General features: G+C 54.4%; 1 protein-coding gene and 1 pseudogene across 1 annotated transcript in view; both read left to right on the top strand.

Annotated features, from left to right (window-relative positions):
* The window catches only part of Itpr3 (inositol 1,4,5-trisphosphate receptor type 3), a 64,380-nt gene that overhangs the window by 22,134 nt on the left and 15,280 nt on the right, over positions 1–26,966 (top strand). The window contains exons 3-33 of the mRNA XM_020164149.2: positions 3,490–3,611; positions 5,548–5,634; positions 6,274–6,432; positions 6,636–6,734; positions 6,995–7,078; positions 9,273–9,419; positions 9,561–9,656; positions 10,138–10,188; positions 10,358–10,500; positions 11,366–11,465; positions 11,546–11,706; positions 12,314–12,455; positions 14,125–14,286; positions 14,752–14,924; positions 15,749–15,868; positions 16,210–16,392; positions 17,299–17,550; positions 17,650–17,794; positions 18,171–18,312; positions 18,993–19,192; positions 20,040–20,169; positions 20,782–20,839; positions 21,960–22,125; positions 22,993–23,157; positions 23,236–23,310; positions 23,715–23,840; positions 24,766–24,888; positions 24,982–25,182; positions 25,863–26,114; positions 26,341–26,466; positions 26,563–26,688. Coding sequence (XP_020019738.2) covers positions 3,490–3,611; positions 5,548–5,634; positions 6,274–6,432; positions 6,636–6,734; positions 6,995–7,078; positions 9,273–9,419; positions 9,561–9,656; positions 10,138–10,188; positions 10,358–10,500; positions 11,366–11,465; positions 11,546–11,706; positions 12,314–12,455; positions 14,125–14,286; positions 14,752–14,924; positions 15,749–15,868; positions 16,210–16,392; positions 17,299–17,550; positions 17,650–17,794; positions 18,171–18,312; positions 18,993–19,192; positions 20,040–20,169; positions 20,782–20,839; positions 21,960–22,125; positions 22,993–23,157; positions 23,236–23,310; positions 23,715–23,840; positions 24,766–24,888; positions 24,982–25,182; positions 25,863–26,114; positions 26,341–26,466; positions 26,563–26,688 — 4,316 coding nt within the window. The remainder of the gene's footprint in view (positions 1–3,489; positions 3,612–5,547; positions 5,635–6,273; positions 6,433–6,635; positions 6,735–6,994; positions 7,079–9,272; positions 9,420–9,560; positions 9,657–10,137; positions 10,189–10,357; positions 10,501–11,365; positions 11,466–11,545; positions 11,707–12,313; positions 12,456–14,124; positions 14,287–14,751; positions 14,925–15,748; positions 15,869–16,209; positions 16,393–17,298; positions 17,551–17,649; positions 17,795–18,170; positions 18,313–18,992; positions 19,193–20,039; positions 20,170–20,781; positions 20,840–21,959; positions 22,126–22,992; positions 23,158–23,235; positions 23,311–23,714; positions 23,841–24,765; positions 24,889–24,981; positions 25,183–25,862; positions 26,115–26,340; positions 26,467–26,562; positions 26,689–26,966) is intronic.
* LOC141410674 (small nucleolar RNA U109) lies at positions 13,318–13,408 on the top strand (annotated as a pseudogene).

Here is a 26,966-nt window from a genome sequence, read left to right as displayed (position 1 = left end):
AGCCTCACAAGCCCTGTGTCCCTGCTCACAGGTACCCAGGACATACAGTCCTTCCTGCAGGAACCACCTGAGCCCTCAGCCTGTTCTCTTGTGACACCTGTGGTACAGCTACTCCTGCAGGGCCCAGGCTCCTGGATTTCCTTCCCCCTTCCTCTCTGCCCTTTAGCCCTGCAGTTTGGTATGGAGGAAGGTTTTGGGCCCTTTCTGACAGGGGTTCTGACAGGGCTGCCTTTGGGCAAAGCACACTGTGTAGGAAAAGAAGTGAAGATGTTCATATATTTTCTTATTTCATAAGCATCTTCTGACATGTACTGGGTGCAGGCAGGGCTGAGGGAGGGTCTGCGCAGAAGCAAAGGTGGATGTGACAAGTTCAGGAAAGATGCAGAAGGGTGGGAGCAGGGAGGCGGCTCTGGCTTCCTCCTTTCCCAGGCATGGTATGGGGCAAGGTGTTTCATGCCAACCCAGGCTCTGACCCTTTGGTGGCTGGTTATATCTCTTTCCCAGGCCTCAACCAGCCTTTAAAAATTGGATGGGATTGGATTAGAATGGTAAGGGTTGTTACTTCTTCATTAGCTCTTTCTACATCTCTGGCTATTCTGTTAAGGATGTCCAGTGAGTTTTAGATTTTGGTTATTGAAGCTTTTTTTACTTCTAGAGAGTCTGTATGGTTCTTTTTCAGTCTGCTGTGTCACTTTTTACAATTCCTTACTCTCTGCAAGGATCTAAAAGCTTTTCTTTTGCTGATGACGGAGAGGCACACCTGCTCGACAGATTGTCTGTGTCGGAAGTCGCTGCACATCTCTGGGATCTCCTGTGCTGGCTCTGCTCCCTGGTGGAATCGCTTCCCAGGGCTCCAATTGTCTCTGACTCTAGACTGATTATTGCATTTGAAGTCTGGATACGGGTGGTGGTGGACCAGGATGAAAGGACCACCTCAAGAAAGACCTGCCTAGCCCACTGCCACATGCCTGGGGACATCACCAGTCCAAGCCCACAAGAAGGCCAGCTCAAGTTTGAGGTTTCTGGAACCATCCAGGGGATTCCCCTGGGCTCTAGTTCTGGTAAAGGCTGTTCTACTCTGGGCTTGGCATTGCCTGGGACCATAGCTCTCTAGGGTCCTGGGCTCCTGGTAGAGTCTAGCCTTTCTAGCCACATGGTGGTGCCTTCCAAATTTAAGTTCATGTTTTCTGGAATGAGCAAATACTGTGTGACAAAAGTAGCTTGGATATTTCTCTGTCTGCCTTCATTCCCCTTTCGATCATCTCTTCTGGCCACATAATTCCTCACTATCTCGTTAGTTCTTTTAAGAAGTCTCTTTTTTTTCTTGTGGTACTGGGGTTTGAACTCAGGGCCTACACCTTGAGCCACTCCACCAGCCTTTTTTTGTGATGGGTTTTTTTCAAGATAGGGTCTGGTGAACTATTTGCCCAGGCTGAATCTCCTAATCTCTGCCTCCTGAGTAGCTAGGAGTACAGGTGTGAGCCACCAGCACCTGGAAAGAAGTCTTAAAATAGTATACATTTACAAAATCCCATTATTTTAGTTGCTTGGTTGGTTGTTCCAAAGTGGCCTTAGTTCTTAATCCTGTCAGACCGCCAAAGCACTCCATACTTGGGGACAGAGAGTGTCCACGTGCTGTTTCATGACTGGTGATCTGAACTGTGCTTCTTACTGGGGTCAAAGTTGAAGAGCTTTCAAACACCTGCTCTGGGGCAGCCTCGGCAGAGCCTGGACAGAGCTCTCCGACCTGGATTAGGGAGGCTGGGGTAAGCTGTATGGAGACCACGGAGCTGACAATTGATGGCCAAGGTGTCTGCTGAAGCTGTGCAGACAGTATTTGTGGTGTTTCTGTGTATCTCTCTGGGTCCAGAGCCCTATCCACAGGTGTCCACTTGCAGTGTTTGGGGCAGGACATTCCCAGTCAGGTATCGCACAGGGAAGTCTTTGTGGAGCAGCATCCCTGCCCTGCCTACTAAGTGCCAGCTGTGACCATTGTTGGGACAACCAAAATTGCACTCCTCCATTTCTGAAACACCCTCTGGTGTGGCTTTGTTTTCCCACTACTTTATTGGAAGCCATGTTCTTGAACAAGACAGTGAGATCACATGGTGACAGGGGACCTGGGGAAGCCCCAGGAGCCCCAACCTGGCTTGGAGGAGCAGGAAGACCCTGGCTGCATCTTGAGGGCTGAGTAGAGCCCAGAATGACACAGTCCCTCCAATACTGAGTGCCTATTGCTAGAGAGGATGCCCACTTGTGCTAGGGGTGCAAGGCAGGCTAGGTGGGGAGCCCTAGAGGCTCCTTCTTGTGGTATTGCCATTTCCTCCCCTTCACAGCAGTACTGTCTTCCCTGGCCTTTGGTTTACCTGGTTTCTATTCCTGAGAGCCCCTGGGGGCATCTGCAGCTTCATAGGCTACAGGGAAACTCAGTTTTGCTTTGGTTCCTGGGAACCTGATGGCCAGTTTTGACCACAGGAGGGACGCAGACTTCTCAGAAGAAACATGAGAAGGCCTGAAGGAGGGGGCTTCCACGTCTGTAACCCTCAAGGCTCCCATCTTTCTTCTGTGACACATGCCACTAGAGCACTGCAGTCATGGAGGAGAGGGTGCTCAGGGCCACTGAGGCTAGCTCCTTTTCAGCTGTGAATCCTCCCGTGACAGCTCAGACCTGCCTGTCACCTGTGCTAGCTCAGAACCTGTCTCCCTTCCTGCCACACTTTAGACTAGGCTTTTGCAACTTGTGCCTCCTTTTGGTAAGTTAAAATATCGGACATCATTTCTGGAATTTAGGCTTTTGTCTTCTTGCCAGAATGAAAATTGCAGTAGTGAATGTGTTCCTGGAGTTTTGATTTGCCCTGACTTAGGTCAGGATCCTAAGATGGGTGACTTACTGGGTAAGGGCCTCGAGAGGTCAGAGTGAAGGAGCCTCTTACCCTCTTGTGTAGAGCAGGGGAAGAAGCTGTGCCAGGATGTGACAGGGGAAGACAAGCCTCGCTTGACCTCACCGGCAGCATGGGAGGGTGACCTATCCCTTGGACAGTTCCCTCTAGCACCTGGGCTGTTCTGCACCTGTGTCGGCCACTGGACAGGGCTGCCCCCCGGGAAGAGGGGACACGGGTTCTCAGGTGTCTGTGACCAGTTAACCAAAGAAGGGTGTGGGTGTGAACTGTTAACTGACACCTGCAAAAGTCAGTATACACAGGGCAGAGGGTGAGGCCCCAGGGGCCAAGAGCCTCTGGCAAACTCCCTGCAGGGAAGAGAACACCTTCTTAATACTTACTGCTCTCAGACCTGCTTCTGGGACTTTCCATCTATTCAGCTTAATCCTGGAACCTTCAAATTCTTTGAGAGTCTTCCAGTGGCTTCCTCTGCAGCCCTGGTAGGCAGGAGGCAGGGAGGGACTGGGAGAGCAGACTGCAGGCTGGGATTCTTCTAGGAGAAGGAGGCCCTGAGCCCTGGATGAACCCTGTCCATCTCTGCCTGTCACAGACTGCCTCTTCAAGGTGTGTCCCATGAACCGCTACTCAGCCCAGAAGCAGTACTGGAAGGCCAAGCAGACCAAGCAGGACAAGGAGAAGATCGCTGATGTGGTGTTGCTGCAGAAGCTGCAGGTGTGTGCGTGTGCACAGGTGTGCACCTCTGTATGGCACTGGGAACCTGGGTTAACACACAGGGCCTCTACCTGTCAGAGCCAATGGGGCCTCCATGGCTGAGTTGAAGTGTTTGAAAACTCTAATGCAAGAGACTGGTGTGACTTGTGACAATGATGGGAGGCGGGGGAGTAGAGTGCCCTTCCAGTGACCCTGTGGTCTATATAACTCCTTTATGCCAATGAGAAGGTGTCCTTTCCTCCAGGCTGGCCCAGCCATATCCAAGGGCACATGGCTCAGTTAGCATGTGGACATCACAGTGCAGTGAACAACTTGCACAGCTGTGCATGGACTTTATCCGTGGATCCTGGAGACAACTCTGGGGACCCAATTTGAGACTAGTCTTACTCTTCCTCTCAGTTTTATATAGCTGGAGCCCGGGGGCCCAGGAGACCTCATCTTTCCATGGTCATTCTGAGTCTGCAGTAGAACTGAGATGGTCCCTAGGTCTCTCAGACAAATGAATAAGTGCCATGGTGTTAGGGCCCGGTGTTTGGTCATGTGCTCCTGTGGGCAGGGGCTCAGCTCACACCCTGGCAGTCTGCTCTGCACCCAGCCCCAGTGTTGAAGGCAGATATTGGAACACTTTGGTTAGCAGCTCATCAGCCCGCTTCTGAGAACTTCCCTTGGCCTGGCGTCCACCCTTTGTCACACAGACCTTGCTTAACCTCTGCTCTTTTTCCGAGACCCCATAGCCTAAGAAGGTAGGACTCAGTGGGGGCAGGATGGGTCTGTAGCTGTGATCTGGCTGGAAAGAGAGGGTTGGAAAGGGCTTCCTGACTTCTGACCTAAGTGCTTCACTTCTCTTCCTGGATTGGGGGCTGTCATGGGCTCCTTCCCACTGTCCAGACAGGCTGAGGCTGATGTAGAGATCTGGTCCGGAGTAAAATGTTCACGCCTGCACAGCTGCATAACTCAGAACACTGTGTGGCAAGGGAGGGGTGAGGATAGGTAAGACACCTAAAAAACTAGATAGCATTTGTTGCCTTCAACGCAGAGAAACTAAAGCAGATACTTTAAAGCAACTGAGGCCAATAGAAGAAGGGGACCAGGAATTAGAGAAAAGGTTAGTTCAAGAAGAATTAACTTAGAAGGTAACACACATGTACAGGAAATCAATGCATGTTAACTCTCTGTATAGCTATCCTTATCTCAACTAGCAAAAACCCTTGTTCTTTCCTATTATTGCTTATACTCTCTCTTCAACAAAATTAGAGATAAGGGCAAAATAGTTTCTGCCGGGTATCGAGGGGGTTGGGGGGAGAGGGAGGGGGAGGAGGTGGGGTAAGGGTGGGGGTGGGGGAAGGGGGGAGAAATGACCCAAACATTGTATGCACATATGAATAAAATAAAAATTAAAAAAAAAAAAAGAGCACTGTGTGGTCACACAGCCACATGCTGTAACTTTGTGGAAGGTCACAAGGCTCATGGCTCCCCAGCAGCTACTGCCGTCCTGGTCTGAGTCATGAGGCCTCACAAGGCCCTGGTAACAGTATGGAGGGGGAGGAAAGGGCAGAGGAGCCCCTGTGCTCTGAGGGTGCGGGTCTGATGGAGGAGAAAGCACCGTTCCCTAGGCAACTTCTGGTCTAAGGAGACAGAAAGGCTTAAAGAGGTGCCCTCACAGGAGGCAAACCAAATTCTTGAGGCCACCAGGGCTGGGTGCAGCAGAGGTGGAGGTAGCCAGTTAGGGAACTGCCCCAGAGCAGTGGTCCAGAAGGGTCCCGTGGAGAAGAGAGTAGGAAGTGACACCAAGCCTGCCCTGCTGGGTTTGGGCTGGGACAGGGGTCTCATGCAGGGGGCATTAGGGTGAGTGTGTGCTTGCACATCCCTTGGGTGTGGGGGTCGTCTCCCTCTAGGAGCAGCTTCTGAGCCCCTTTTACTTCCTTGTGTTGTGTAGCATGCAGCCCAGATGGAGCAGAAGCAAAACGACACGGAGAATAAGAAGGTGCACGGGGATGTCGTGAAGTACGGCAGTGTGATCCAGGTGCGACCTGAATGCATCTCCCTCCCTGCCCAAGAAGCCTGGATAGGTGTTGGAGAGTGGTGTCAGGAGACATTGCCTTCTGGATGTGTGTTTGTGTGTGGCCTCAGTGGGTGGCTCAGGACCGCCTTTGTGACTATGCCTCTGATGCTGTGTGTGGTGGTGTTTTCAGCATGATGGTGTGACCTTGGGTGAGTTATTTATCTTCCTGGTGCCTTCATTTCCCCATCTGTAAAAGTGGGCCAGTGACAGTGTTTGCCTCTGGATTGTTGTGAGATGGGCTAACGCACACAGTTTTTATTTGTTTATTGTGGTGCTGGGGATGGAACCCAGGGCCTTGCATGTGCTCAGCAAGTTCTCTGCCACTGAGCTGTCCGTCCAGTCCCATCAGGAAAAGTTTTTACAACAGCTGCTTTTCTGTGATCACCTGGCTCCTGGAAGGGTGTGCCCATTTGTGTGCACTTTGCGTGTGATTGTGTATGTGGCTTTGTGTAGCAATATATGTGTTTGTGACAGTGTGTCTGACAGTTTATGTGTGTTAAGGCTGTGACCAGAGGTTCAACATACCACCTGTGCCCCCCTTCCCAAATAGTTGGCTTTCTGGGGCCTGGTGGCCTCACTCCTGCCCCACCTGTCTCCCAGCTTCTACACATGAAGAGCAACAAATACCTGACAGTGAACAAAAGGCTGCCAGCTCTGCTGGAGAAAAATGCCATGCGTGTGACACTGGATGCCACGGGCAACGAGGGCTCCTGGCTCTTCATCCAGCCCTTCTGGAAGCTGAGGAGCAACGGGGACAATGTGAGCCTGGGATGGGGCAGGAGGAACCTGGAGGAGAGTGTAGGTCACACTCTAAGGGGCTTCTATAGGGTCTTCCATATGGGGACTGGATGAGGTCATGCCTCGTTCTTAGGGAGACTGAGATGCAGAAGGGGCTGGAGGCCTGGCAGTAGGACGTGCCCTTGCCCGTCCCATTCTCACTCTGCTCCACCTGTCCCCCAAAGGTGGTCGTCGGGGACAAGGTGGTCCTGAATCCTGTTAATGCTGGGCAGCCTCTGCACGCCAGCAATTACGAGCTCAGTGACAATGCCGGCTGCAAGGAGGTGAGCAGGCTGTGGGGGTTCGTTCTGCAATGGAGGGGTGTCCACACAGCCCTGGTGGTGTGGATACCCCCCCAGCACTGCCTCCACCTCCAGCCCCATCTGGTCCGCTGGATGTGCTGGTGTGGGGCCCTGACTGGAAGAAGCGCCCTGTCTTGTGCTGCAGTGGAGGGTGCGGCTGGCTCCCCCCTTCTCTCCCTCCTTGTCCCTCAGCACTAGCCACTCCTGGAGGAAGGGTCATGAGCCTGTCTGTCCTTCTGCAGGTTAACTCAGTGAACTGCAACACCAGCTGGAAGATCAACCTGTTTATGCAGTTCCGGGACCACCTGGAGGAGGTGTTGAAGGGGGTAAGTATGGAAGCGCCCCACCGGCTGCCTCTTCCCGACAGGCTCTTCCTCTTTCCTGCCTCCTCCCACACCAGGCTCCTGGTCCATATCTGTCTCTTGGCTCTATACTCCTCCAGCCTTCCTCCACCCCACAGGGACCCCTGAGTCTCCCAACTGACTGCCTTTCTCTGCTTTCTGGCCACAGCTCCCCTCTATCTCTCCTCCTGGCTGATCAGTTTCTTTTCTTGCTAAGGGTGCATCAGTGAACTGGGGTACCCCATCTTAGGGTAGCCAGCTCCTTTGATCACCTTGTCCCCTACCCTGCTTTTGGTCCATGGATCTAAACCAGTCTCCTGGGCCTGCCTGCTATCAGGGGGCAGCACCTGTCCCCTAGCCTTAGACAGGCCAGCATGGGCACTAGGAAAGGAGGGAGTTGGTAGGCCTGAGAAGGATGGGACTTTGTGGGTAGAGCAGCCTAGGAAATCCTGCAAAGACTGTGGGAACAGATCTTAGGCAGAAGGAGAGAAGCCCTGAACACTAGGTGTGGGGGGAGGTTTTTTGAGTGGGCTCGGGTGGAACCACCCTGTGGGGTACAAGTGGGCTTATGGAAGAGCAGGTGGGAGGGGCATATTTGGGGGCAGCAGAAAGTGTGGGGCTCTCAACTAGGGGAATAGATATTACACCTGACCACGATGCTGTTTGAGGGACAGGTGGTGGGCCCAAGAGCCGCCACTCTAAGGAGGCTGCTCAGGTCCACCACACCCTCCCCTGCTCAGAAGTGTGCGGTGTTCCCTTCCCTGTCTATGTCAGACTGCTCTGTTACACTTCCTGCCCCTTTAGGCACCTTGGTCTCCATCCTTCTCATCCCTCTCATCTCCCAGGGTGCCCCTGGCACCTGGCTCTGTCCAAATGCCTTTTCCCTTCCTCCCTTGAGCCTGCATATTGTCTACAAATATTGTCAGTCGAATCCCAGCCCACGCTCTCCTCTCCCAGAAGCCTTCCCATGACGCATTCCAGCTCCAGCTCCGGGCAGCACTTAGAAAGTGAAGCAGTACTTGGCCTAACCCCATGCTGCTCCCAGAGAAGCTTCTGGTGCATCTTTCATGGTGCTGCAACTTAGAAACAAGACTTTTCTTATGCAAAGCCCACCCCTTTGTGCCTTACCCTGCACCGCCTGGGCACAATGTCCCGAGGTTCTGCCATAGCGACTGGCCTGCTCTGTGTCTAGTTACTCACACATTCGCCCCACACCCACTCCACACATGGTTACCCAGCACATTGTGTCTAGAGCTGTGCCCAGTGTAGGGAAGGCAGGCCATTAGGGACAATCACAGGAGTGGCAGTCATGCACTGAGAGCAGGAGGAGGAAGTGTGGTGAGGGATTATGGAGTGGTCCCTGGAACCAAGGCAGGGACTGCTTGGCACGAGCGACGTTACTCTGGGCAGGATACCTACCCTCTCTGCCTGAGTTTCCCCATCCATAAAACGGGACAATGACGACTGCCCAGAGGTTTTGTGAGCACCAGGTGAGAGAGTCCTTATAAAGTGCTTGCTCAGTGGCTGGCACGTGATAAGATGCAGTGTTACTTCATTAAACACATTGCAATTCTACAGTCTTTCCAAGGAGGTCAGAGGATTCTCATTTTACACAAGAGGCAGCTGAGGCTCAGAGATGTTAAGGAACTTATCTGAGGTCCACATAGCTTGTAAAAGTAGAGCCAGGATCCAGACTTGGTCTTTGTGTCTAAGGCCATGGAGATGAACAGGCCACAGCCCCTGTCCTCCAGCTGCTCCAGGGGGGGCAAAAGAAATGGGCCTACTACTGGCAGTCAAGCAGAAAGAGCCCAGGAGAATGGCGCCCTAGCCTGGGGAGGCTCAGGGGATGAGATCCCTCCTGCCTTCATGGACAGGGTGACTGGAAATTTGGGGTGAGGCAGGTGTCTAGAGGTACAGGTAGGGGAGGGAGGTGGTCAAGGGAGGACTCTGGATTTGGGATCTGGGATGAGGGCTGTGGGCAGTGCCTGGCTGTGTTCACCTAGGCTCTAGCTGCTCTCTGGTGGGACCCAGCTGCCACCTCCCTCTCTGCTTATCAGCCCTGGAATGAGCAAGAGGGGCCCTGCTGGCTGCCACCTGCATCTGAGGGGGTGGAGAGGGGCTGCGAGGGTCCCTGAGCCTGGAGGATGTGACCATCTTGAGCCCTCAACCCCGTTGGCAGGGAGACGTGGTACGCCTGTTCCACGCCGAGCAGGAGAAGTTCCTGACGTGTGACGAGTACAAGGGCAAGCTGCAAGTGTTCCTGCGCACCACACTACGCCAGTCCGCCACCTCAGCCACCAGCTCCAATGCCCTCTGGGAGGTGGAGGTCAGAGCCCTACACCCTGGACTCTCCACCTCCCCTTCCCCCCAGCACCCAGGGAGGGTCAAGAGCACTCCAGGCCTCCCTAGGGTCTGGAGTCCTCCTGGCTGATCTCTCTTTCCTGCCCCTCCCCTGCATATGCCCTAGGTGGTCCACCATGACCCCTGCAGAGGAGGAGCCGGCCACTGGAACGGCCTGTACCGCTTCAAGCACCTAGCCACAGGCAACTACCTGGCTGCCGAGGTGAGCTGGGAGACAGAGGGCATTCTGGGAGCTCAGGCTATGTGTGCTGTCATGGGCACGCAGGACTGCATGTGACACAGCTGCCTGTGGCTCTGGCATGGTTGCACTCATGCAGCTATTTGTCAAACATTATCAGATGAATGCATGACTGTAAGTGACAGATACCGCTGGACACCTATTATGACCAGGTGCCCATAGGCATGTGAACCTACAATGGGTCAGGTGCTGCTTGGCGCTGGGGCTGAGTGGGGAGCAGATAGCCCGGTCTATCCACTAGGCTGTGTGTGCTCTCATGTGGGTCTATGGAGAGGGACTATGGGGACTCCTATAGAGGGAAATGGGACTTTGGGGCTGAGATGGGCACCCGTGGAAAGGCGAGGGCCGCCTGTTCAACCCAGAGCCCTCTGGGGTTGACTTGTTTTGGGATGGGGTCGTGGTATCCAGCAGCCCCCTCCCCCACACACCTTGTATCTCTGTCCAGGAGAACCCCAGCTACAAGGGCGATGCTTCAGATCCCAAGGCAGCAGGAATGGTGAGGGACAGAGCTCCCAGGCCTGGGGAGGATGGACCCCGTGGACCATGAGCCCTCCCTGGAGTGGACGGGGCAGGGGAGGCCATGCAGCTTGGGAGGTTCCCAGGTGTCCCAGGGACTACCTGAGAGGGAGGAAGGACTCCCGCCTGACTTGAGGTTGGTATCCTAGGGGGCCCAGGGCCGTGCTGGTCGCAGGAATGCTGGGGAGAAGATCAAGTACCGCCTGGTGGCTGTGCCCCATGGCAATGACATTGCTTCTCTCTTTGAGCTGGACCCCACCACACTGCAGAAAACCGACTCCTTCGTGCCCCGGTGGGTGTGTGCCACGCCCTTGGGGGCTGCCTGGGGCCTCTCCAGATCCCATACTCCTCTGTCCTGAGGTCCTTTGTCCTCTGGGCTTCCTGTAGGTTGCACTGCTTTGGGGATGTGTCGCAGCTGCCTTGCTCTCTGTGTTCCCAGTCCTGCATGCCTGCACACATGGCTGCTCCATTACCACAATGCCTTCCCTCTTGTGCTGCTTATCAGCGGCCTGTCCCAGCCGGTTTGGCTACACGAAAATGTGTCCAGGACCCAGCAATATGTGGAACTCAGACACTGGGTAGGGAGGCCAGGCTCTCTGACATGAGAGGTCCTACCAACACTAAGACAAGAAACTTCCAGATGTTGATCCAGGCCTTAGCATTTACTGGCTGTATGACCTCAGGCAGCTGCTTTACTCACTCTACCTCAGTCTTCACATCTGTGAAATGGGAATGTCAAGTCTCCCTATCACTAGGGCAGCTGGGAGAACTAATGGAGTCACTATATAGACCATGGTTCCTTATCTGGAAGTCTTGGGGTCAGGTACACTTTGATATTCAGATTCTTTTTCATTTCAGAAAGGTAACCTTATTATTTCACAGTCAGAGACATGAAGATTTCTGTGAATTGTGTACATCTTGACATTACATGGGAGAAGTAGTCTCAGTGGCCTCTTTTGTCCAAGTGAATTCTGGTCCCATGTTTACTGACAGACTTTTGGGAATGAGGAGATGGGTTAGGGCCCAGCGTTAGGCTCACCCTGGATACTCTGTCCTGGCCTCAGGCTCCTCCTGGGGGCACTAGTGGCCTCCGCTCTATGGCGTTGAGGTGTGGAGAGAGGCGGAAGGTGACAGTGTTCCCTCCCGCCGCTCTGTAGGAACTCATATGTGCGGCTGCGTCACCTCTGCACCAATACATGGATCCAGAGCACTAATGTGCCCATCGACATCGAGGAGGAGCGGCCCATCCGGCTCATGGTGCAGCCCTGGGAATGGGGGTGGGACCAGGGTGGGCTGGGGCTTGTCCTCAGGTGCCCTGCTGACCCCTGTCCTTGCAGCTGGGCACCTGCCCCACCAAGGAGGACAAGGAGGCCTTTGCTATTGTGTCGGTGCCTGTGTCCGAGATCCGTGACCTGGACTTTGCCAATGACGCCAGCTCCATGCTGGCCAGTGCCGTGGAGAAACTCAACGAGGGCTTCATCAGCCAGAATGACCGCAGGTGGGCTTCAGAGGGCCCCAGGGGACTGTGGGATCTTTGGGCTCTTGCCATTCAGGGTCATGAGCAAAGGAGCCACAAAGCAGAAAACAGGCAACTGGGGCAGGGGCTGGGGAGACAGAGGTGGGGTTTGGTCCCTAGCTGACCCTGGGCCCTAGAATTGGGAACCTGCCTCACCTGTGATGGAGCCACTGCTACCTCTGTGTGATCAGTGATGGGACTGAGGCTCAGAAGGGTTGAGAGACTTGCCTAGGGACACACAGCTAGCAAGTGGCAGAGCCGGACGTAGTTGCAGATCACTCCGCGGCAGACCCTTTGCCTTTCCTGCTGTTCTCTACAGACCGGAGTAGCCCAAGAGTCGTTGTCTGGGGGGGGTTTGGAGTCCAGGGTGGCTGGAGTATGTTTTGAGGGCAGTTTGGCGTAGAGCTGGGGAGAGGAGGGGAGAGAGGGCTGGTACGTTTGGTGCATCATCCGCAGAGCTGCGAGTGACTTTACAAATGCCCTGCTTTGGGAAGAGTGGTTGTCTGTGGGGCCATGTGCTGGTGGGCCCTGCAAGAGCTGCCCAGGCTCAACACCTCACACTTGTCATCCCTGGTATCCCCTTGCCTAGGTTTGTCATTCAGCTGCTGGAGGACCTGGTGTTTTTTGTCAGTGACGTCCCTAACAATGGGCAGAATGTCCTGGACATCATGGTCACGAAGCCCAACCGGGAACGGCAGAAGCTGATGAGGGAGCAGAATATCCTCAAACAGGTGTTGTGTGAGGGAGCCAGGGCTGGTGGGCGGCAGGGTGCCACTTAACACTGAGTCTGCCTCTCCCCGTGTCCACCTGTGGCTCCACATCACCCCTTTACAAAATGAATATTGCACCGGAAGTGTAACTCAGTGGTAGAATGCTTGCCTAGCATGCAAGAGGCCCTGGGTTTGATCTGCAGCACAGAAAAAAAAAAAAAAAAAGAAAAAATGTGAGACATGACCATGAGCCAGGGCCTCCCTAAGTGGCCTATAGCTTCATCTGATCCCCTGCCCCACCCTGATGGGGACTATTGTTATTATTTTCCGTTTTACTGATGAGAAGACTGAAATCCACAGAGGTTGGAGTAATGACCCCAGCACACAGTTGGGATGCAGTAAGGCCAGGATTTGAAGTCAGGTTCAGAATTCGTGCTTTTTTGGGTGGGGGTAGAGCCAGGAGAGAGGGTGAGGGTTGATAATGGGCTTGGTGGCTTTTTGTTTTCTTTCTTCTTTTTTTGGGAGGGGGGTGCAGTTTGGTGGATTTTTTGAGACATGGTCTCTCTATGTAGCCCAGGCTGGGCTCAAATTCTTGATCTCCAGTCCTCAGCCTCCCAAGTGTTGGGATTACAAGTGTGCACCACCATGACTGGCTATGCTTTTATTTGTTTTGTTTTTTGTTTTTAGTGGCACTGGAGTTTGAACTCAGGGCCTCACACTTGCTAGTCAGGCACTCTATCACTTGAGCCATTCCACCAGCACTCGGGCTATACTTTTAAAAAGAAAAGTATATAACATGTTATATTAAAAAAGGACTTCTCAGCTGGCAGAGTGGCTCAAGTGGTAGAGCGCCTGCCTAGCAAGCCTTGAGCTCAGACTCCAGTACTGCCAAAAAAAAGAACACCAGAAAAGGACTTCTCAGGGCTGCCAACCTTACAGTGGAAGTTAAGTGGTAGTATGTATCTCCTAAAAAAAAGAAGAAAGAAAACTCATTTTTCTAGATTTTTATTACAAAAAATTTCAAATATTGAGAAAGTGCTGAGGGCTGGGTGTCTAGCTCAGTGGTAGAACACTTGCTTGAGACCCCAGCTTAAAAAAAAAATAAGAGAAAGTATTGGATGGAAAAGTCCAGTGAATGGTACAACCGCCGCCTGACTTCAGCCACTTGGGCTTTCTGTAACTGTTATGTGCCTCCTTCCATCCACGCACTTCGAAACAGGTTGTTTTTCTCCTGAAACTCCTCACCATGCCTCTCTAGCAAGGACATGGTCCTGTGTGACCACACATACATTGTTGCTATCACGCCTGAGAAAATGTAGCAGTAACACCCAGTCCACAGCAGCTCTCTCCAGCTTTTTTCATTGCCCTGCTTTCCACTTCTGCTTTAGAACTGTTTTTTACCCCACCCAGCCCTTGACTTAAAAACTTCGTAACCTGCATTAACTTTCTTTTTGGTGGGGGGTGGGGGGTGGGGGTGGGGAGCTGAACTCTGTGTCAGAATTCTGGCCAGCAGGAGAGTTAGGGTGCAACTGGGGACAGAGGTGGGTGGGCTGGGGCTGTGTTCCTGTTGAGTCAGCTCAGGGTTAACATCAGGGTGGCTTTGGGGAAGGGTCACCAGGACTCAGGATTCCTGAGGTGATGAGGGTACGGGCAGAATGGATAACACATCCTTCCCCTCTGTGTCCCCCAGATCTTTGGCATTCTGAAGGCCCCATTCCGTGACAAGGTGGGTGACGGCCCCTTGGTGCGGCTGGAGGAGCTGTCGGACCAGAAGAACGCCCCCTACCAGCACATGTTCCGTCTCTGCTACCGAGTGCTGCGGCACTCACAGGAGGACTACCGAAAGAACCAGGTGGGCACCGGCCTGGCCCTCCTGCCCAGGCACGCTTTCTCCTTCCTTCGCTTCTCTGCGGGTGTTCCCCCCGCCTCCCGCCCAGCACTGGCAGGCACAGGGTACAGGAGTGCACCAGACAGTGGGCTGGCTTCACAGGTGTGCAGTCTGGCCAGGTGCTTACAAGGGCGAATCCTCTTGAAATTCTTAATTTTTGAACAAAGGTTCTACTATTCCACTTTGACTGGGCCCCACAGATGGTGCAGCTGATCCTGCCAAACAGACAAGGTCCTGCCCATGGAGGTTTCACTGTGGAAGGGGCAGACTGTGAGCGCAGTAACTAATCTGAAGCCACCCTTCCATGTGGCTGGTTTCCACTTCTACACCTCCACCTTCCTAGGGTGGGGTCCCTGTCCCGGGGTCTGGAGCAGAGCTGGGCCTTTGCCTTGTCTGTGGCACCCATGACCCCCAGCCTGCTGCCCCCAGGAGCACATCGCCAAGCAGTTTGGGATGATGCAGTCTCAGATTGGCTATGACATCCTGGCTGAGGACACCATCACCGCCCTGCTGCACAACAACCGCAAGCTGCTGGAGAAGCACATAACAAAGACTGAGGTGGAAACCTTCGTCAGCCTCGTGCGGAAGAATCGGGAGCCCAGGTGGACCCCTCCTGCCTGCCCAGTGCCCACTCCTTCCTCCCATATCCCCTGCCAGGCAGGGAGATTTGCCCAAGCTTCTTGTTAAAACACTGAAATACTGTCTGGGTGTGGTAGTTCAAGCCTTAATCCTAGTTGCTTGGTAGGCAGAGATCTGGAATATCCAGGTCCGAGACCAGCCCGGGCAAAAGGTTATTGAGACCCCATCTCAATCAATGTCTGGACACAGTGATTCACACGTGTCATCCCAGCAACACAGTGCAGCCTAAATAGGAGTCTCGTGATCCAGGCTGGCCCACGCATAAAGTGAGACCCTATCTCAAAAGTAACCAAAGTGAAAAGAGTTGGCGGGATGGCTCAAGTGGTAGAGCACCTGCCTGGCAAGTGCAAGGTCCTGAGTTCACCCCCAATACTGTTAAAAAAAAAAAAAGAGAGAAGAAGTTGAACTATCCCTGCACTGTTGCCCCAGTTACTGCCTCCTCAGCCCTTTCCTAGTCCCTCCTAAATCTGGCCTAATCTAGCACAAGAGGAGTGAGTCCAGACAGAGGCCCCTGCACCTTCCTCCAGTGACAAAGGCAGTGCCTCTCTGAACCAGCTGTTAAATATTTTGATCATCACTTGCCCTTATGCCTGTCTCTTCTCCTGTCCTAAGGTGGTGCGCATGGCTGCCCTCCCTGGGCAGCTGGGAGCCCATCCCACCCAGCCCTGGGACGAGCAGGACCATCAGCTGGCTCTGGGGTGGTGGTGCTGTCAACTGGAAAGGAGTGGGCTTCTTCCCTATAGAACAGCCTTTGAGCCCCTGCCTGGCCCTGCTGTCCCCACCCCAGGTTCCTGGACTACCTCTCCGACCTGTGTGTGTCCAACCACATTGCCATCCCTGTCACCCAGGAGCTCATCTGCAAGTGTGTGCTGGATCCCAAGAACAATGACATTCTCATTCAGACTGAGTGAGCACAACCTTGGCCCATGCCCGGAGCACCACCCTGCCTGGACCCCCAGCAGTCTTAGAGCTTGGCCAGTTGGGGTTCAGACCAGAGTTGGCACCTTTGTTGTCTGTAGCTATGAGCTCAGTGCCTGCAGTGCCCAGCCCTGTGCCTGGCACTGGGGGCGGGGGTGCAGAGGTGAATGAGCCTTGGGTCCTGTCCTGGAGAAGCTCACAGCTGCGTTCCACATGGAGGCAGCTTGGGCATCTGAGCTGCACGTAGCCCCACTCGGGAGGAGAGCTTGTGGAGCTGGGGGTGCTCTGGAGCCCAGTGCAGCTCCCCATGATGGGTGCTGTTGTCTGCAGGCTGCGGCCCGTGAAGGAAATGGCCCAGTCCCATGAGTACCTGAGCATCGAATACTCTGAGGAGGAAGTGTGGCTCACTTGGACCGACAAGAACAATGAGCACCACGAGAAGAGTGTGAGGCAGCTGGCCCAGGAGGCGCGGGCAGGCAATGCCCACGACGAGAACGTGCTCAGTTACTACAGGTGCCGTTTCCCCCACCCCATGCCAGGCGGTCCTTCTCCAGAGGCCTGCAGCTCTTCTCTGACTGAAGATGAGCTCCAGTGGCTTCAGGGGTGCTCTTGCCTCTGCAGGAAGAAGTGTTCCCAGCCCTCACTCTCCTGTCCTGCACAAAGCTGTCCACCTTGCATGCAGCATGAGCAGCTCTGGGTGGCCTTGAGGCTGGGCTTAGCACAATAATCAGGCTTCAGAGAAACCTAACCTGTCCCCATAAATGTGTCTTTTAAATAATGATACTAGATGGCCCTTCCTTACTGCACACTACACACCACGCACTGTTGTGAGCATCTCACTCAATTCTCATGCCTCATGAGAACCCTAAGAAGTAGGTGCTACCTGTAAAGTTGGGAATGGAAGCACAGAGAGGCAAAGGATCTTGCCTGAGGTCACACAGCCATAAGTGGTGAGCCATGGTTCACACCCAGGCCGTCTGGCTCCAGAACTCCTAGGAGGTAATGTGGCCTCTGCAGAGGAGGCAGAGGGCATGACATCACCCGGTGCAGAGCAAAGCCGTCTCCTGTTCTCCCTTTTATATCACTCCCATCTGAGCTGCATACCTTTCACCAGCCAGTTCTTCCCACCCCACTCTTCACCCTCTCCCAGACTCCCCTCATTTCTTAGCCACCTCCTTCCTGTAAGGACCTGTCCTGGCTGAGCCAGAAAGTGTTTTCCTAGTTAGCCAGGAGGGGAGAATCACAAACACTCATCACAGCCCGGGGCCCCTCTACATTTTGATTGTGTCCTTTCTGTGACTAGTGTGTGGATTAACTCATGACCCTCTGCAACTCTGTGGGGTCCTCACCCAGCCCAGACCAGGCTGGCAGTCCTCTGCTTCTGTCTGCTGTGTCCTCACCAGCCTCCCCACCCTGCAGGTACCAGCTGAAGCTTTTCGCCCGCATGTGCCTGGACCGGCAGTACCTGGCCATCGACGAGATCTCCCAGCAGCTGGGCGTGGACTTGATCTTCCTGTGCATGGCAGATGAGATGCTGCCCTTTGACCTGCGTGCCTCCTTCTGCCACCTGATGCTGCACGTGCACGTGGACCGTGACCCTCAGGAGCTGGTCACGCCTGTCAAGTTTGCTCGCCTCTGGACTGAGATTCCCACAGCCATCACCATCAAGGAGTGAGAGGGAAGAGGGAGGGCAGGCTGGGGACTGAGCTGGGGCAGAGGCTGGGTGGGCAGGTCACAGGAGCCCTCACCCCTCCTGGCTTCCATCCTCAGCTATGACTCCAACCTCAACACTTCCCGTGATGACAAGAAGAACAAGTTCGCCAGCACCATGGAGTTTGTGGAGGACTACCTCAACAATGTGGTCAGCGAGGCGGTGCCCTTCGCCAACGAGGAGAAGAACAAATTGACCTTCGAGGTGGGCTGGGGGCACCAGGACTGCGGCCAGTGGGGCCCTGGATTGCCCCACACTGGGCTTCAGTTTGCACCCAGTGTTGGGTTGTGGGCTCCATGACCCCACTTTCTTCCATACCCCAGCCAATACAAGGACGTATAGATGGCTGGGATTCCCCTAGTGCTGGGCTTCCATTTTGATGCCTGGGAGAGGGCTTGCCTCTTCCTGGTCCACTCACCCCATCAGCCAGGGCCCATCTTTTGCAATGCTCCACCTTTCTGGGAATCCTGTCCTCACCAACTTTCTCCCTGATTTCTGGGTCCTGACCCCACCCCCATGAAACCACGCCTCCACGTGCTTTGGCCCTGCCCACACTCACCTTGGTCCCGCCCCTCCACAGGTGGTCAGCTTGGCGCACAATCTCATCTACTTTGGCTTCTACAGCTTCAGCGAGCTATTGCGGCTCACGCGCACGCTGCTAGGCATCATTGACTGCGTGCAGGGGCCCCCGGCCATGCTGCAAGCCTACGAGGACCCAGGCGGTGAGGGTTTGCTGTTGGGCCACCCACTATCCTCTGGTTCCTAGCCTCCTCCAAGCTGTGGAAGTCCTCTCTAAATACCTCTGTGTACCACCTGCCTCTTGACTCTGCTGAAAGACAGTGTCTTGGGGCCCAACCTGGGCTTAACCAGAAGGGATCTGCTCTGGTGCTGGGGAGATCCCAGGGTCTGGCACTACTGCTTGCTGTTCAACAGCATTTGGTCTTGAGGGGAGAGCATGATGGAAGAAGGCAGACAGCTCTGCCATCATGGAACCTCCATGTGAAAGGGGACACAGCCCTGCCATCAGGGAGTGTGAGAAGCAAGGGAGGCACTGCCTGTCTCCTGTGCCCATAGAGACTGTAACCTCATCTGAACAAAAAGTGCTAGGGTCTGGTACCTGGTTTTGAGCACTCCTGGCATACTGTCCCCTCAGTCTCCCATGCTTGCCTTGGTAAGAGCTCTCATAGTTTCCCACAGCTCACCTTTACCCCTGACCCTCTCTTCTTTTCCCAGACTTGACCTAAATCTCGCCTTCCCAGGAAGTCTTCCTGGGTTAGCTCTGTCCCTTTAGCAAGGCTTTGTCCTACAGCTGCCATAGAGTGCACACTCTTCTCCCCTGCACCCTGGGGACCACTACTGTGCACCCCCTGTAACCTCCCTTTGTGCACGCTGTGACCCACAGGCAAGAATGTGCGGCGGTCCATCCAGGGTGTTGGGCACATGATGTCTACCATGGTGCTGAGCCGCAAGCAGTCTGTCTTTGGCGCCCCCAGCTTGCCTGCTGGTGCTGGTGCTGCTGAGCCGCTGGACAGAAGCAAGTTTGAGGAGAATGAAGACATTGTGGTGATGGAGACCAAGCTGAAGATTCTGGAAATCTTGCAGGTAGCTGGGCAGGACTGCTGGTGGGGGATGCTGGGGACAGGGACAGGTACTGAGAGGCTGGATAGAGGGAACCTCTTCAGATCGTGGTGTTCAGTGCTAGATGGCACCGTGAAGATCGATGTCTAGCTCACTGGTCCTCAGACAGCATCAGCCCACCGGAAGATTTGGTAGAATCGCACGCTCTTAGGAGGGGACTTCTCAAGGTCACAGGGGCTCCCAAGCAGAGTAGAGATTTGAGAACATGTTTCTCTATGAGGTGGGGGAGTCTGGGACTCCTGAGATGCTCCAGCAACACCTAGGGAAGGGGCTTATGGGGTCCTGAGGAGGGGTGAAGCCCTGTCATCACCAGAGGGAACATGGATAGTGCAGTTGGTCCTTATGGGTGACTCAGTCTGGCCAGGCCTGGTTGGGGGAGTCAGATGAGGGCCTTCTGACTCATTCTGCATCCTGGGGGGTGGACAGAGGCTCTGTGCCCCTCTGAGAATAGAGGCCAGGCACAGGTGTTTGTCAGCTCTAGGGCCTCATGCCGAAAGCAGGGCAGCAGGACAGGAGTTGACCTGTGGATACTTATTCCCTTTCCTGTCAGCATCCAGCCTGGGAAAGGGCAGAGTAGGCTGGTGGGGTCTCCCTGCCTCATGCTGAGAAGAGACACCAATCCCCATCAGTAGGCCAGGAGCTGGGCATCCCTGGGAAGAGGGAACTTGATTTTGTTGTGACATTCCAGAGCATCTGAATCCCATGAGTGCTAGAGCCCTTTGGGGTCCCTCTGACCCCTCATGAGCACAAGGGCCTTCTGACCTCATACCGGTCCTCCCCCGATCCTCCCCCATCCTCTGTCCATCTCTAGTTCATCCTCAACGTGCGCCTGGATTACCGCATCTCCTACCTCCTATCCGTCTTCAAGAAGGAGTTCGTGGAGGTGTTCCCCATGCAGGACAGTGGGGCTGACGGCACGGCCCCTGCCTTCGACTCCACCAGTGAGCACCCCTGCCTTCCACTGTCTGCGGGCAGAGGTCCAGGGTCACACAGCATGGGGTGGAACCGGGGGTACTTCAAGGCCAGCTCCCCACCCTGCCCCTCTTCAGTCTGCAAAGGCTTTTCCTCTCTGTTGTCCTATTTGATAGTCACAGTAAGGGGACAGGGATCCTTTTTCCCATCCCTAAGTGGGGAAATTGAGGTCCACCGGAGAGGAAGGACTTGTTCCTGGCCACAGCCAATCAGAGGCTGAGTCAGACCAGGCCCTGGTCCTCTAACTCCCAGGCAGCAGGGCTACAGAGGTTCCTGCCCTGCTGACTTCCATCCCAGAAACTCTGCAGCCTACCTTTCTTGGGCGTGGGTCTACCCTGTGCTCCATCTGTTCCTCATTTTTTTTTTTTTTTTGTGGTACTGGGGCTTGAACTCAGGGCCTACACCTTGAGCCACTCCTCCAGCCCTTTTTTGTGATGGACTTTTTCAAGATAGGGTCTTGAGAACTATTTGCCTGGGCTGACTTTGAACCTCGATCCTCCTTATCTCTGCCTCCTGAGTAGCCAGGATTATAGGCATGAGCCTCTGGCGCCTGGCACATCTGTCCCTCTTGCTCCCTGCAGCTGCCAACATGAACCTGGACCGCATTGGGGAGCAGGCCGAAGCCATGTTTGGAGTGGGGTGAGGCCAGGGTTGGGATGGGGGGGGGTTGGGTGGGGTTGGCAGGTGATGCTGACACAGGCTTGAGTCCCCTCGGGACAGTGTGGGTTTCTGCAGGTCTCCCCCTGCAGACCCTCACTGGGCTGTGAACTCTGACCCTGTTTTGCCTGTACAATCCCAGTGATGTAGGGCCACTTGGTCCTAGTGATCCTGGTCATTCGCCTGCCTCCGCTCAGGGCTGTTGTGCCTCTGTGTGGGCAGCAGAGCTTGGGTCAGGTGGCTGGCTGGATGTCCCCGTCCCAGTTTTGTTTTTAGTATTGTTAAGAAATTTTATACTGATTTCCATAGTGGCTGAACATATTTACATTCTTATAGCAGGGAGGAGGTGTGGGCTTTTCAGGCTGATGTCCCCACCCCGATGGGCTGGAGTGGGAGGGTCCTTCAGAGCTTCTACTGTTTCTGTCCTGCGCTTCCGTGCTGTCTAGCACAGCCTTCGAGCCCCTTCTCAGAGAGGTACTTTTAATCCATAAAATAAAGCACATGAAATTACAAAGGAAACCAATAGCATTGAGATGCAGTTATCACAATATTGAGGAAAGCAAATTGGAAGTGGCAGTTACACATATGCGTCTTTATTAGCACAGTAAATAGCCGCCTGAACGGGTGGGTGTAATTAGCACCGTTACTTCCCGCAGTGAATGTAAACGGCATTTCACAATTTCTGTTAACAACTCTGAGGTGATGTGAAAACATCTATGATTTTTAATGGTGACAGACTCACAGGTACAGCTAATGTTTCTTCGTTGAAGGCAATGCTACATTTTGGTTAGAGATTGGTAAAAATAAAGATATGTGTGTTCTTATCCCCTTGGTGGTGGTGATGGGGCTGTGGATTCCATCGAGAGGGTCCCTACTGCAGGTGCTTAATTCAGCACTATGTCCCTGGGGACATAGTGGACCCTTGAGAGACTCAGGGCAGTGGCTGTTTGTACACTGGTGGGAAAAAAGCAGTATTTTGAACAAATGTTACACTGGGCGCTGCTTCTGCAGAATGGGTGACAGAGAGTGCTCAGGCTCAGCCTCCGGTCCCCTCGGAGATCAGGGACGTCCACCATGCCCACGCCCCTGCCCCTGTCCACAGGAAGACCAGCAGCATGCTGGAGGTGGATGACGAGGGTGGCCGGATGTTCCTGCGTGTGCTCATCCACCTGACCATGCACGACTATGCACCACTCGTCTCGGGCGCCCTGCAGCTGCTCTTCAAGCACTTCAGCCAGCGCCAGGAGGCCATGCACACCTTCAAGCAGGTGACAGGGGCCACCTGGCCAGACACTGAGCCTTAGGCTTGCTCTGGGTACTGCGATTGAATAGTGTTAAGGAGCTCACAGCTGGGGGAAATTGGGACGCACATTTGGGGTTTCCATCCTTGCTGAGCTCCAAGAAACAGTCTTGGTTGCCTTTGGCTCCTCCCAGCCTGGCTCCGTGCCTGCCATTTCTTACACTGTGGACAGCACTTTCGAGTTTGCAAACTCTATTACACACACCTATGCTAAGTGCTTCAAATTGCACTGGGCATGCAGGCAGCCCTCATTGAGATGCGTGGTGTTTGTCACTGTGATGTCGTGTTCTCCCAACAGCTCCCTGTGAGATATCTGCTAATTGGGGCTGGTATTCAGCAAGTACTTACTGTGTACTGGGCACTGAGCACTGGCTTGGTTAAGCTACTCTCACACCCATGTGTGAGGGGGAAATTGAAGCCCAGGGAGCATTCTTTTCCTGCCCACTGGCCCAGTGAGGAAGGTGGGATCTTATGGAGACCCTGGTCTTAGAGCTGAGGTCTCTCTTTCAGCTGGTGCTCAGTAATGCCAGTCTGCTTTCCCCTGCCTGTTTGGCATCTGAGTGAGCAAATGACAGGCTACAGTAGCATGTGACATGAGTCAGAGAGTAACTGAAGCTGGGTGATGTGGCAGCTCAGGGATGGGAGTGCAGGGAGGCCTGTGACTATCAGGGAAGACTTCCTGGAGGTGGTGGGCTATGGCAAGGCTGTAATTATTGATGGGGGTGTGATGAAATTAGAAGGGGCACTCTGGCCTAGGGAAAAGTGCTGGAGTTCTCTAAGTGCCCAGGGACCTGGGGGTGCAGGTCCCACAAGCCAGGTCCATCTCCACCTTCAGGTACAGCTGCTGATCTCAGCCCAGGATGTGGAGAACTACAAGGTGATCAAGTCAGAGCTGGACCGGCTGCGGACCATGGTGGAGAAGTCGGAGCTGTGGGTGGACAAGAAAGGCAGTGGCAAGGGCGAGGAGGGGGAGGCAGGTGCTGCCAAAGACAAGAAGGAGGTGAGCAGGTTGCAGTGAGCTGGATGGGCCCCGGTGAGAGCTGTGCTTGACTAACCCTGGTCCTCTCTGTGTCCCCAGCGACCCACAGATGAGGAGGGCTTTCTGCAGCCACCTGGGGAGAAGAGCAGTGAGAACTATCAGATCGTCAAGGGCGTGAGTGGCCAGGGATCCTCCAGGGTCGGGGTTCTGCAGACCTGCCTGCCCCGGAGGTTCTGGCTGGCCTGGCCTCCTCCGCCTCCTCCCTCTTGGCCCTCCAAATAGGCATCTTCCAGCCTTTCTGGCATGTGAGAAACAGGCCTGCCAGGGTCCAGATGGAATTATTTTAAAGCTAAAGGAATTTAATGAAATTCCATTTCACAGTCATATTGTTCTATTTACTTTTATGGGTAGAATTGGGTTTTTAGTTTCCCTGGCTTGGTGAAATGGTCTGATTCAGCAGCCGTGACCTTCTTCACCCTCCCTGCCCTACTGTTAGCTGGGACTTGGCTGTGGCCAGCAGTCAGAGGGAGCCCGAGGAGGCCGGTTGGAGCTTCAAGCTCACCCATGTCTCCTCCCAGATCCTGGAGCGACTGAACAAGATGTGCGGAGTTGGGGAGCAGATGAGGAAGAAGCAGCAGCGATTGCTCAAGAACATGGATGCCCACAAGGTCATGCTGGACCTGCTGCAGATCCCCTATGACAAGGTGATCTTGACTTTGACCTCAGATTCCCCAAGGCAGTCCCACCTCGAATCCAGACCCAGCCCAAACTGTGTACTAGTCCCTAATGCCATCTAACCCAGCCTCCCCCTGACCTTTCACATGGACCTGCATCCAGACTCATCTTAACCCTGAGTCCGGTCTTAGTTTCACCTCGACCTTTGACCTACCTCTCATCTTGATTCACCTTGACTTCGATTTCACTCAGCCTTATCCTACTGCTTAATCCTGACCTCACCTTCCTTCCTCTCTTCTAGGCTAACCTTGTAATCACAGCTTCATCTTAACCTTGGACTCTGAGCTCCTTACCTTGATGTATGCTAGCCTTAATCTGACCCCAGCCTGTCTTTGACCCATGGTATCAGTGCTTCGATTCCTCACCAGGATATCACACCCTGACCCGCCCCCAGGCCTACCTGGCTCCTGACTCCACTCTAAGCCTTGTCTCAACCACTGATCCCCAGTCATTGAACCTTGAGGATTCTAAGCCTTACCTTTTGTGTGTGTACTGGGAATTGAACCCAGAGCCGCACACATGCTAGGGCCCCCAGCCCTTTTGTTTTTGAGATAGGGTCTGGATAACTGCCCAGGCTGACCTCAAACTTGCAGTTCTCCTGCCTCTGCTTTCCCAGGAGCTGGGATTACACACATGCACTGCCACGCCTGGCCTCACCATAGCTTTCCCTGACTCTGATTCCTTTGCCTGCCCCCCTCCCTCCCCCATCTCTAGCCTTATGGTACACTCTGGACGTCAGCACTTCATACTTCCATCCAGGCTAGAGATCCAGCTTTTGCTTGACTGTCCTCTTCATGGGCTGCATCTAAGCCCTGACTGCCCCATGCTGGTCCGATCTGGAGCCCAGATTCCTCCCTTCTTGGTGGCCCAGTACCCTCTCCCTTTTGCACCCAGGGTGATGCCAAGATGCTAGAGATCCTGCGCTACACACACCAGTTCCTGCAGAAGTTCTGTGCAGGGAACCCCGGCAACCAGGCCCTGCTGCACAAGCACCTGCACCTCTTCCTTACTCCCGGGGTGAGGGTGCTCAGGGGGCACTGTGCCAGGGGTGGGGTGGGGGGAGGAGCAACACCCGGACCCACTGTCTGATGAACGCCCACTCCCCTGCAGCTCCTGGAGGCAGAGACCATGCAGCACATTTTCCTCAACAACTACCAGCTGTGCTCCGAGATCAGCGAGCCCGTGCTGCAGCACTTTGTGCACCTGCTAGCCACCCACGGGCGCCACGTGCAGTACCTGGACTTCCTGCACACCGTCATCAAGGCCGAGGGCAAGTACGTCAAGAAGTGCCAGGACATGATCATGACAGAGGTGAGGGTGGGCTGGGGTGCGCCGGGAGCTGGGTGGTGGGCCACAGAGTAACAGAAGTCGACAGAGGGCTCAAGGGACTATGGAGGGGACAGGGAGAGAGAACTCAGCTGCAGGTCTAACTGAACTCAAGAAGGGCCAATAGAACCAGCGCTATTGCGTCTGGCACATAGTAGGTGTTTGGCACACACCTGCAAACCGAAGTCATGAAGGCTGGAGGGCTGAGCCTAAATCTGTGACAGAGGTGGCCTCTGCCCTTTAGCTTCTTATGGTGTGGGGTGAGGGAAGAGGGAAGCAAACAGCGAGCTCACAGATGTAACAGCCATGATGTGAAAGAGCTTTGTCCTGTTAATTACTAATCACTTCTCTGTGAATGATGTGATTGTCACCACAGGGGATGGTGTGTGCTCTGCAAGGGTTACGTTACATGCTGTGGGAGCCCAGGGGAGAAGGGTTGAGGTTAGAGAGGGCCTCCTCTAGGACTTCCTTCCCATGGGCCTTTCTGGGCCTGGTGTCTGGCAGGGGGCCTGAGACATCAGCCAGGGAACCTGCAAAATCTAGGCACGAGTTCCAAGTGCAGATGAGGGCCGGAGTCCTAAGCTGTCCCTGGTAAGCGCAGGAGGGGTGGAGGCCCAGGGTGGGTTAGGCTGAAGGGTCTGACGCCGCCCGCCTCCTGCCCACAGTTGACCAATGCGGGTGACGATGTGGTCGTGTTCTACAATGACAAGGCCTCGCTGGCCCACCTGCTGGACATGATGAAGGCAGCCCGTGACGGTGTGGAGGACCACAGCCCCCTCATGTACCACATCTCCCTGGTGGATCTGCTGGCCGCCTGTGCGGAGGGCAAGAATGTCTACACTGAGATCAAGTGCACGTCCCTGCTACCGCTGGAGGACGTGGTGTCTGTGGTGACGCACGAGGACTGCATCACGGAGGTGCCGGACCTGGGGCGGGGGTCGGGGTAGGGGAGGTGCCGCATGGCAGGGAGAAGGTGGTGGCAGAGCCAGGCTGAGGAGCGATTCTGTCCTGCCATGATGGGGCAGGCAGAGGGGCACGAGGGAAAGTGGGGGAGTGGACAGGAATCGGGAGGCCAGGGGAGGACTGGAGACAGTCCAGTGCCGGGCTCCGCTCACACCCGACCTCCCCTACTCCACTGTGCAGGTGAAAATGGCCTATGTGAATTTCGTGAACCACTGCTATGTGGACACGGAGGTGGAGATGAAGGAGATTTACACCAGCAACCACATCTGGACGCTTTTTGAGAACTTTACCCTGGACATGGCTAGGGTCTGTCCCTGCGGGGCCAGGGGCAGGGCTGGGGCTGGGAGCCTGGTAGGGGTAGAGGATCCACATGTGGATCCCTGTATCCCTTCTTTCCTCCAGGTATGCAGCAAACGTGAGAAGCGCGTGGCAGACCCCACCCTGGAGAAGTACGTGTTGACCGTGGTGCTGGACACCATCAGTGCCTTCTTTAGCTCCCCGTTCTCCGAGAACAGCACCTCCCTGCAGGTGGGCTTCTTGCATGACCTGGCTGCTTTTGTTGGCTCTGGTGTGGGGAAGGGGGAGAAAGAACATAGAGTCCTACTTGCTCATAGTGCATGAAGAAATAGCAGGATATTCAGTGTATTGGTTACCTATTCAGTTTAAAAGAAACATTTATGATCTCACAGTTCTGTGGGTCAGGAATCACAGTAGGAACAACATAAGAATCCTAAAGTTCAGTGGGTATGGAGGATGCTGGAGTGGCAGGGGACAGCTGGCATCATGCACTGCTTGAATCTCAGAGG

The sequence above is a fragment of the Castor canadensis genome, chromosome 8, assembly GCF_047511655.1.
Source record: "Castor canadensis chromosome 8, mCasCan1.hap1v2, whole genome shotgun sequence".
In the NCBI taxonomy this organism is placed as follows: Eukaryota; Metazoa; Chordata; class Mammalia; order Rodentia; family Castoridae; genus Castor; species Castor canadensis.
The sequence above is the reverse complement of the archived record's forward strand: the minus strand, read 5'-3'. Positions and strand labels throughout refer to the sequence as shown.